General features: G+C 46.8%; 1 protein-coding gene across 1 annotated transcript in view; it reads left to right on the forward strand.

Annotated features, from left to right (window-relative positions):
* Positions 1 to 9866, forward strand: part of rassf8b (Ras association domain family member 8b) — a 29638-nt gene extending 19772 nt beyond the window's left edge. Inside the window, exons 3-5 of the mRNA XM_042078978.1 lie at positions 324 to 1390; positions 4944 to 5073; positions 6107 to 9866. Of these exons, the coding sequence (XP_041934912.1) occupies positions 324 to 1390; positions 4944 to 5073; positions 6107 to 6225 (1316 nt within the window). The 3' untranslated portion in view covers positions 6226 to 9866. The remainder of the gene's footprint in view (positions 1 to 323; positions 1391 to 4943; positions 5074 to 6106) is intronic.
* The last annotated feature ends 409 nt before the right edge of the window (positions 9867 to 10275 follow it).

The following is a 10275-nucleotide window of genomic DNA, read 5'->3' on the forward strand; positions in this document are numbered from 1 at the left end:
AAGTGGTTGACCCCCCCCCTTCATAGCCTCTTGGCAGAGTTCCCACTCGCATGAGACTTGGGATTCATGTTCTTTGTCTGAAGAACTGTGGTCAGGTTTGGGTGAAGTGACCGAGCAACCCGGTCTCACAGTGGGAGAGCAACAAAACAAGCCAGTTTTAGTATTCTCGGTGTTATTTGGGCTATAAATTGTGGTTGTTTTGTTTTTACATTAAAGGACATTAAAGATCCATTAAGGTACATTAAAGTCGAAAGTGAGGGATGAGACTAGCTTATCTTCCTCTTTCTTTTCCTGTTCAAATTCCTCTTCCTTTTTGTCCGCAGGACGCACGGGGAGGTACACACTGATCGAGAAATGGCGGGAGACCGAGCGCCACCTGGCCCCGCACGAGAACCCGGTGGTGTCGCTCAACAAGTGGGGCCAGTACGCCAGCGATGTCCAGCTGGTGCTTCAGCGCACAGGCCCGTCGCTGAGCGAGCGGCCCACCTCGGACGGCATGGCGGGCCGCGTGCCCGAGCGCGGCCTCTACCGCCAGAGCCTGCCGCCGCTGGCAAAGCTGCGGCCGTCGGCCGCCGACCGCTCGCTCAAGCGGCGCGAGCCCAAGCGCAAGTCGCTCACCTTCACCGGCGGCACCAAGGGCCTGCGCGACATCTTCGCCGGCAAGGGTCGGCAGGAGCACCACCTCCACCACCACCACCGGGCCGCCACGCCCATCGCCCACGCCTACTCGGCCGCGGCGGCCGCCAGCGCCACCGCTAGCCAGGCCAGGAACGGCGCGCTCACGCCCGTCCCCCTCGCCGGCCACTGCCCCTCGCCGGACCTCAGCCGGCTGGTGCAGCTGCAGAAGGAGAAGCTGCGCTCGCTGGAGAGCCGCCTGCAGAGCTGCGAGGCCGAGATGCAGGCCTGGCTGGACGGCACCGAGGCCAGCGGCGGCGGCGTCGGAGGTCGACTGAAGGAGGAGGACGAGCAAAACGGGGAGGCGCGCGAGGAGAACGAGGAGGAGCTCCTGCGCCTGGAGCAGCAGCTGCGGCGCAACGAGGCCGAGATGCAGGAGGAGGAGTTCTGGGAGAACGAGCTGCAGATCGAGCGCGAGAGCGAGCGGCAGCTACGCGAGCAGCTCCAGGAGCTGCGTGCGCGCGTGCAGGAGTGCGAGGCGCGCCTGGCCGACTGCCTGGCGCGCGCCCAGGCCATGGAGGCCGGCCTGGAGGCCGAGGAGCGGCTGCAGCGAGAGCTGCAGGAGACGCGGCTGCAGCAGGACGAGGAGGAGCTGCGCGCGCGCCTGGAGAAGGTGCGCGCCGAGCTGGAGCTGCAGGCGCAGCACGCCGCACGGCTGGACAGCAGCTGCCGCGCCGTCGACCGCTCGCTCGGTCAGTCCAGCAAGAGGCTGCAGGTCAGTCACGCACACGCACACACACACACACACACACACACACACACACACACACACACACAGACATATGCACACACACACACAGACATATGCACACACACACACAGACATATGCACACACACACACATAGAGACACACACACACATACAGTAGAGACACACACACACACACACACACACACACAGATAGACTGACATGTACAGACACAGACACACTGTCTTTCATCAGGAAACTTGACTACTGGCTCAAACAGTCCAGCAAGAGGCTGCAGTCACAGACATATGCACACACGCACACACGCACACACACACACGCACACACATAGACACGCACACACATAGGCACACACACACACACACACACACACACACACACACACACACACACACACACACACACACACACACACAGATAGACTGACATGTACAGACACAGACACACTGTGTCTTTCATCAGGAAACTTGACTACTGGCTCAAACAGTCCAGCAAGAGGCTGCAGTTACAGACATATGCACACACACACACACACACACACACACACACACACACACACACACACACACACACACATGCATACACACACAAACACAAGCACACACACACGCGCACACACAGAGAGAGATAGACTGAGAGACTGACAGACTGAGACACATTGAGAGACACATAGGGCCAGTTTCCCAAAAAGCTTTTAGTCCAGCACTTGGACTAGTCTTAATCCAAGTATGGGAAACCAGTCCAAAGTGTCTTCCCATCCGCTCAGAAATCAGCCTCTGAAAGCAACCTTTATCCTCACGTCTACACCGCTCCCATTCATCAAGCCCTCACGAAAATCATTTATAAAAGCTCGACGATCGCTAATGATATAGCGAGACACACGCACAAGGCTGTGAGTGATTCATCATCAGTAGGGATGCACGATATATCGGCGGCCGATATATTATTAGCCGATAAGTGAAAAAATGAAAATATTATTATCGGTCCGATAACAGAATTCTGGCTGATAATTTGCGCCGATATTTTTTAAAGTCCTAATTTAGGCCTACGTAAGGTCCATCCTGCTACACTGAGCTACTTGAACTTGGTTGGCTATACTTTTTCCTCAATGTAATGTCAGCGGTGTGAATGTATTTCACCACTCTAAAAAAATCTGTGGATATGCGTTCATTTGGGAATCTGTGCATCTCAAAATCCTCTCATGAATGATCCGCCATTTAACCTTAACAGAGCGGAGCTCAGCCCTATCTAGAGCCGTCTTGTGCTGGTGTGTTTGCACTTTACCGCGCTGGTCAGGGAAACAAATAAACAAACTCGTTAGTGGGACGAGTACATAAGTAGGCCTAGTTCTAAGTTGTGTTTTAGTATTATATTTGCATTACTTTGGCTTGGGTTTTGTATTATTACCTAGAAATATGCTAACCATTCGTGCTTCAGTTCCAGACAGGTCATCATAATAAGTTATTAAAACCTTCGGGGCTTACGCCTTTCATTTCTGCTGCAGCAGGTTGTGCGCAACAGAGTAGACGGACATAAGATACAGTCTGAGGAGTTGCAGCTTTATTCAGTTACCCGCAGTTGAAACTAAACCTTCCCTAAGTTTCCCTCACAAACTCTGATTTGGTCGCTATACTGTAGCTTATTCCAAGATGAGCTGTTTATGAGTTTAGTCCTAAATGAAAACGATTCAAACTCTCTAGCCACTCACTCGCAATTCACTGACGTCAGGTTCACTTAAAGGAGCCACACATACTGTAGGGCTAGGCTACTGTTATGTTGTTGACTGCCGTACTATTGAGGACTATTATGAGTTCTGTCCATCATTTGGTGGTAGGTAAAATTACTGCAATAAAATGATGCTTATTAAATGCTTTCCCCAAATCACTTTTCACATTTTTTTTTCAAGAGTAATATTATCGGTTATCGTATCGGTATCGGCCACAACAAACCAATAAATATCGGTTATCGTTATCGGCCCTAAAATTCCTAAAATAAAAATCGGTGCATCTCTAATAATCATCAGACACCTTGGCAGGTCTGAGGTCTGTGAACTCCCCTATCCCGAGGTCTACAGCTGTCCTCTTTATGTGCCGCCATTACGATCCCGCTACGGAGACGATGGCCTGATTAGTTTCCTGAGTTGCATCTGAGCCTGTGAGGCATGATTAGAAGTTGAGTCAGTGTGGTAAGTCTCTGAAGTTCTATCCAGGACGTGCCCTCATGGTCAACCCTTCTCCTCCCCATCTGAGAGCTTTTCTTGAGGGGGGGGGGTGTACTGAGTTACCATGACGGATCAGCCCTTTTTTTCCATCCTCTGAATTTGCTTAGAGGGCTGCGTGCATATTTATAATGTTCCAGTGTCCCACCTTAGGAAGTGCTTGCTCACGGTCTACTTAGCGTTTCCTCATCAGCACACAGGGCTTTCCATTCTCTCAGCAGGGCTGAGTCCCGTCCCCTGGACACCGCGAATGTCACGCGAATGACACTGCGTCATGGCGTTTACCCTTCATCAGGAGAGCCATTGGGGGAGTTCACCTCCACGCAAATCGAATTAAGCCGAGTAAACAGTGCGGCGGACGACGTCCACGAGCGTGGGCAGACAAAGAGTTAAAGCGCTATGCGTGAGCGTCGTAAATGGGATTTGCTAAGTGAATTTAATGGCTAATTGAGTGGAGAAAATGTTCTTGGGGCTCTTTAAAAAAAAAAGTGGCGAGCGACTCTGGCAGCGCGTCTGCTGCCCGTTCGACTGAAGCCGCATGGAAGAAGTGAGCAGCAGGCCTGGGTCATTGGTGGTGATCAGGCAGGGCAGGGTGGGTCCAGCCCACAGCCATGGTGGAGGCACTGCAGAGAGGGCTCTGGAGCAGAGAGGAGAGGAGAGGAGAAGGAGAGGAGAGGCCTGAATTATGTAAGGCTCCGCTGGTAGCCAACGGTGAAAGATTAAGTGCTGGAGCTGGATTAAGTGTGCCTACAATGCGTCAGCTCTCTTTGGGGTTTGCAAACAACGTACACACTCACATGCACTCTCTCCTCTTCCTCCTCCTCCTCCTCCTCCTCCTCCCCCCACCTCTTTCTCTCTTGTTTTGCTCCTGCTCCCTTGTTCCCCCCCCCCATCCCACCCCTCTCTCTTGCGATCACTTTCTCACACATACTAACACACACACACACACACACACATGCACATGCACACACACACACACTGCCTAAATGGAGCATGAGGCCTGGTGTGGAAAGTGATTTCACGCTGGCGCTTTTGAAAAGAATAAAGGAGCTGAACCTATGGTGTATTAATATTAATGGGGGATTAATATGATGATATTGTCTGTCGTTGAGACCTATGCAATGCATTGAACATAATTATTGAAATGCATATTGAAGTGAAATTGTTTTGTGAAAGACCTAATAGAGCTGTAACCATGAAGTAGCTCAGAGAAAAGTTGAACACAGTAGTCTAATAGATAAAAAGAAGGCATTTTATTGGCGTGGTGCCTTCATAAAATAGCCCAAAAGAGTTTTGGCTCCCCCATGGACTGATGAACCAAATTGATTTGTTTGGTACAGGAGAAGGAGCAGGAGCTGGAGCAGTTGACCAAGGAGCTGCGACAGGTCAACCTCCAGCAGTTCATCCAGCAGACGGGCACCAAAGTCACGGTGCTGCCGGCCGAGCCCACCGAAGAGGAGCCTGGCACAGGTCAGCAGATGGCACACTCCTCACCACACACACACACACACACACACACACACACACACACACTCCTCACCACACACACACACACACACACACGGCTGCATTCACACTGAGCAGCTCTTTAAATGTAGCAGTGCGTTCATCCACGCAAGAGAGGCATAGACAGTAGCTCACAGGGGACCCCTGGTGGTAAGGAGTGGGTAGAATCCTGATTGATTCACACAGAGATGCCTTTTGGTGATGGTGCAGAGAGATTATTTAAATGTTTTATGTAAGACCCCACTTCAAATGGCATTATTGATGCCATCTTTCAAAAGGTGAATGCATATCTTAATCATTATATTATCTTCTGAAACTTATTGCAGTGCAGATCGATGAACATTTACAAGTTATTGGTGCACTGAGAGTTTAATTGAAAGCAAGATATTGGCTACCCGCTGTTTTGAGGAATCTTCCTCGTATTCCACATATATATATATTTGCATTAAACACTGTGTGCTTTCAGCAGTCTATGAAAACGTGAGAAAGCCCTGCAGTGACAGATGGTCAGTGTCAACCTATCATGGACCTTTGTTTTCTCCTGCACAATGTTAAGACAGCATAAGAAAAAAGAGACATTTCAGCAAGTGGGGCATCAAGTAGGACAGGTCAGGACCTAGGATAGTGCAGCCAGTTTGGGGACAGATATGGTGTCAATTCTGGGGCCGATGTGGCGATATTCATCAGTTCCAATTCCTATTTGGAGTGCAGTGTTTCCCATACATTGACTTATGTGTGGCGGCCCACCACAATATCAACACTGACCACCACACAATGATTTTCCTGGTTGTACTAAATTGTGCTTAAATCTGATTAGAATCATAACAGCGCTGCACTAATTTGTTAAAAACTGTTGGATTCGAGTTAATTCTGTAAACCTACCACCACAAATAGAATTCAATTCTGTGGGAAACACTGGAGTATGTCCCAGTGATCTGCTGTAATGGCTTGAGCTGGAGATGTGAAGCTTCAATGACGTTCCGTCTCTCCTCCTCAGACGGCGCTGACCCAGGCACTCTGAAGCGCCTGGGCTCCGGACGCCAGCTCCCCAACGACCTCCGCGCCCTGCAGAGCCCGCATTCCTCCAGCTTCAACCCCGAGGGGATCTACGTCTGACCCCTCCTCCGCCCCCCGCCCCCCGCCCCCCCCCCCCTCCCAACCTCGCAAGGCCAAGAGACTCTGAATGGGGGACATTACATGAGGGGATCAACAAGAGTGTGTGTGTGTGTGTGTTTGGGTGGGTGTGGGGGGGTGTTGGGGTGAGGAAGGGATGACTAGGGGAAAGTCATGTGGGATCCCTCTTTGATGCGATGGGGCCTCATTTGAACATGCTGAATTTTAGGAATGCGTACGTGTGTGTGTGTGTGCGTGTGCGTGTGTGCGTGTGTGTGTGTGTGATCTGTGCCGTGGAGCCCACCAGTGAACCAGCCTTGAGCAGAGACTACCTATCTTATCCGGGCGAGATTCAGCATGATCCAGCCTTTGGTTGTCCAGTCTTCATCAGACCCATCTCTGGATTAGCCTCCGTAGCATTGCTGGCCCGCGGATGGCCGTCGTTGGATCGGTGGCCAGGGGAGAGCCTCCCAACCTCCTGCTGGACCCTGGCTCAACAGCATGTGATCCACCACAAAAAAGACTTCAGTACTCATCATGGTGACTATTTGACGATCCAATGAATGCTCTTGGAGTCAGACCAACCACATTTGCTGATCCTGGATCAGATTAATCTTCAAGCAATGTTGGGGTTAGCAAACCCCAATCTTGTATAAGCACTCCTGACACACAACATACACTATTAAAAAAACATATTAACAGGCTTCTGTCGCACATTACGGTTGATCTGATGAAACCTTTAAGCATATCTTGTTTTTACACTAAGTAGTCATTATTCTACACCATAATAATCATTATAATCTGTGCATGTAGAGTATACATGTCGCCTTATATTTTTCTGAGATCATGACTTTGCTGGGCGGTGTGGAGTGGTGAGAGGTGTCCTCAGACATTGAAGGAGACCAGGACAGTATTTCATTTTTTTTTTCTTTATCATGTTGAACTCGTGGCAGCTAAGTCCCCAAAGACCTCCGATAAAGATGTCATTCTCACTAAAATGGCTTAACCTCTCTCCTCTTTTGTTTTCGTTTTCTGTCTGTCTCTCTCTCTGTACACACACACACACACACACACACACACACACACACACACACACACACACACACACACACACACACACGTACACTTCCAGGTCTTAGCAGCACAGACCACTCTTTGCGGAACACATCATCTTCATACATTTCTGCGGTTCTGCATGAACAGAAATGAATACCCATTTAATATGTATGCTCAGTATTATTGCTGTTTAATCCTTTTTTTAGTATGTTTAATGTGTGTTGAGGTAACCACCCAAGCATTTAGGAACTTCTCTTTGATGGGTCGCATTATACTCTTAAAGGTTGCTTTTGTTCACAGTATCATTGAGACATTCACCTTCAGAATCTGTGGATTCTGAGCTCATAAATGACATATACCAAAGCCAATGAGTCAGACTGGGTATTGTGCAGTACTAGACTGAATGTAGCAGAGCTGAGGTTGTACAGCAGGTGGAAGTCAGCAACCACACAAGGTCCATTATTATTGAAACTGCATTTAAGTGTTGCTAATAACTGGATGGGAAAATCCTTGTGGTGTTGTAGAGGGATTTGATTGAATTTTACACGCACTCATATACGTACACACACGTTTACAATTTAGCTCCTAATGTTGGAGGACTGGAAATGCCGACTAATTTAGTTGCAGTGGAGCTACATTTTTTATTGCCATGTTGTCCTCGGAACGAAAGAGACAGAGACAGTCTCAACTTTAGAGACCTCATTTAACCTGAGTGGTGGGGAGTTTTTTGTTCATTCTCAAACGGCTAGCCAGGCCAGCTCACCTACACTAACCAGTGGTCCTTAGTGTACTTGTGTCACCTGGTTGATCTCCACAGAGGTGACGTGTGTTGTAGTGCCTCATTAGTGCAGAGCTCAGCAGGCCATAGATGTGAGGCAGTGGAAATCTTGTCCTTCTCTCCCCATCCCTTGCACGAACAACTATCTCTCACTTGATGCAACAGGAGACTGACAGCATGCCTTACTGAAAAATAATATGTAAATAACCAATACATATCACTACTTAGTAAAGAAAAATACATATTTTTAATGTTAAATAATGCACAATGCTTTTGTTGTAAAATATGTTAATGAATAGCTTATATGAACTAACTTTTTTATTTTGTTTTGTTTTCAGAAGCTCTCTTGGGCAGTTAGCTCTGCATGCACTGATGGTTTTGATTGAAGTCTTGAGTTGGAAGAGATTGCTAAACAGTGTGTGTGTCTCTCTCTCTTTCTCTCTCTCTCTTTCTCTCTCTGTATGTGTGCGTGTGTATGTGTGTGTGTGTGCTCAAGTGTTTCTTTCTAGCCCTGTTAACGTGTAGTATTCAGACTATGCAGTGACAACACAGCAAGCTCTTTCTCAATGCAGACAAATCATAGGCAAAATTCTATTGAAACCCACCTCCAGAGCAAACCAAACCCAAATCCCAGAGCCGAGGCTAATCTTCCTGCTGTCACGTGAAGTTGTGAAGTCCAAAAGATACTAGATACTAGTTGAAGGACATGGCGGATGGCTATATTAATTCTGCCTCTTCTCAGATGTACTGTAGAGTAGATTCAAATCAAACACCTTTGAAATATGCCTGAGTAGAATCTACAGTATATATTTTTATAAAGTTAAACATGTTTGACTTTGTCAAAAATGTTCCAGTTAAAGATTTTGCTTGTTCTGAAGCTATAACTGAAATGACAAGAGTATTGTGCCTTTAAAATGTGCTGGTGGTGACAGCAGAGTAGTGTTTTGATATACTGAAGGTAAAATGGGCATTTGTTGATTACCCTGAATAGACACAGGGAAACATTTCGAGAAACTTTCCCCCAAAATCTGTTTCAAAGAATATGCACTGATTTGTCAACATCGATTTTGAAGGAGTTTCTGTGTCCATCTGGTTTTGATGACGTGTGCTGTTGTATTCTAGTCCCAAAGTGATGACTTTTAAACATCGCAATATTTTTGTGTTAGATGTAGCAGTTCAAATGAAAGATGGGGATTGGCACAACTTCCTAGATATGAATTGCTTTATGGAGCTAGCTATGTTGTGCTTACTCTTGTCTGGGAGGGGAGGGGGGGAGCATGTATAGTGACTGATCTAATCATCTGTCTTTAACTAAGTATATTATAAATCTGGTTACTTTGTGTGGTAAGAGTAAGCAATAAGTTGCATATTGACTGAGATGGAACCAACATGAAGTGCCAAATCAATGCGCAAAACCTAATTCTGTTCTCTTCACAAATACTCCTGTTCACACATAAAAGGATTTTCATCCAACTGCCAAACCCTTCTAGGTGGGTTTTGAAATATGAAAAATGTCTGGCAATTTTCTCAACCTGTGACAGAATTTGATGTACTGAGATGTGTTCACACGCAGTGACAGTCAGGTCTCAAACAATCTCTACCCTCGGTTTGTTTTTTATTATTTTGATTTTTTTTAATTGATGTCAAAGCTTTGGTACAACACCAAACTCGTGTCTGTAAATGCCTGGAAAAGTTAAGATGTGGTGGTCCCACATTGGTAGAACAGTATAGCAAATATTTATGGCAACGTTGTTAAAAGCTGCTGTAATACTGTACAATACATAATAAATTTAGAACAGTGCTCAATGTATGCTGTGGCTCATCTCCTCATTCACATACAAGTTGACTTGGTTTTATTGACACTTTTCACTGTTTAGTCACATACTTGAGATTAAGTGATTTTTTTTTTATCTTACAAGATTTTACCAGTCTGACAAGTGATTCTTCTGTAGTCCAATTTCATCCATGTTTTCCAATTCTTTATAATTTTTGAACATGGTATGAATGAATACACACCACAGTTCACTGGAACAGATCTGGAGAAATGTATCAGTATAAAAACACAATATTTTATTCTATAGTCTAGTCTATATATGCATGGCCTTTGTTATGAAAGAAGATGTTCAAACATTTTTTCACTACACACTTCTACTCCTACAAATACCTGGATCAGGACCAAGTTACTGCACAGATTTTTAAAAGGCAAATTGAACACAACC

Source organism: Alosa sapidissima, chromosome 22 (assembly GCF_018492685.1).
Source record: "Alosa sapidissima isolate fAloSap1 chromosome 22, fAloSap1.pri, whole genome shotgun sequence".
In the NCBI taxonomy this organism is placed as follows: Eukaryota; Metazoa; Chordata; class Actinopteri; order Clupeiformes; family Clupeidae; genus Alosa; species Alosa sapidissima.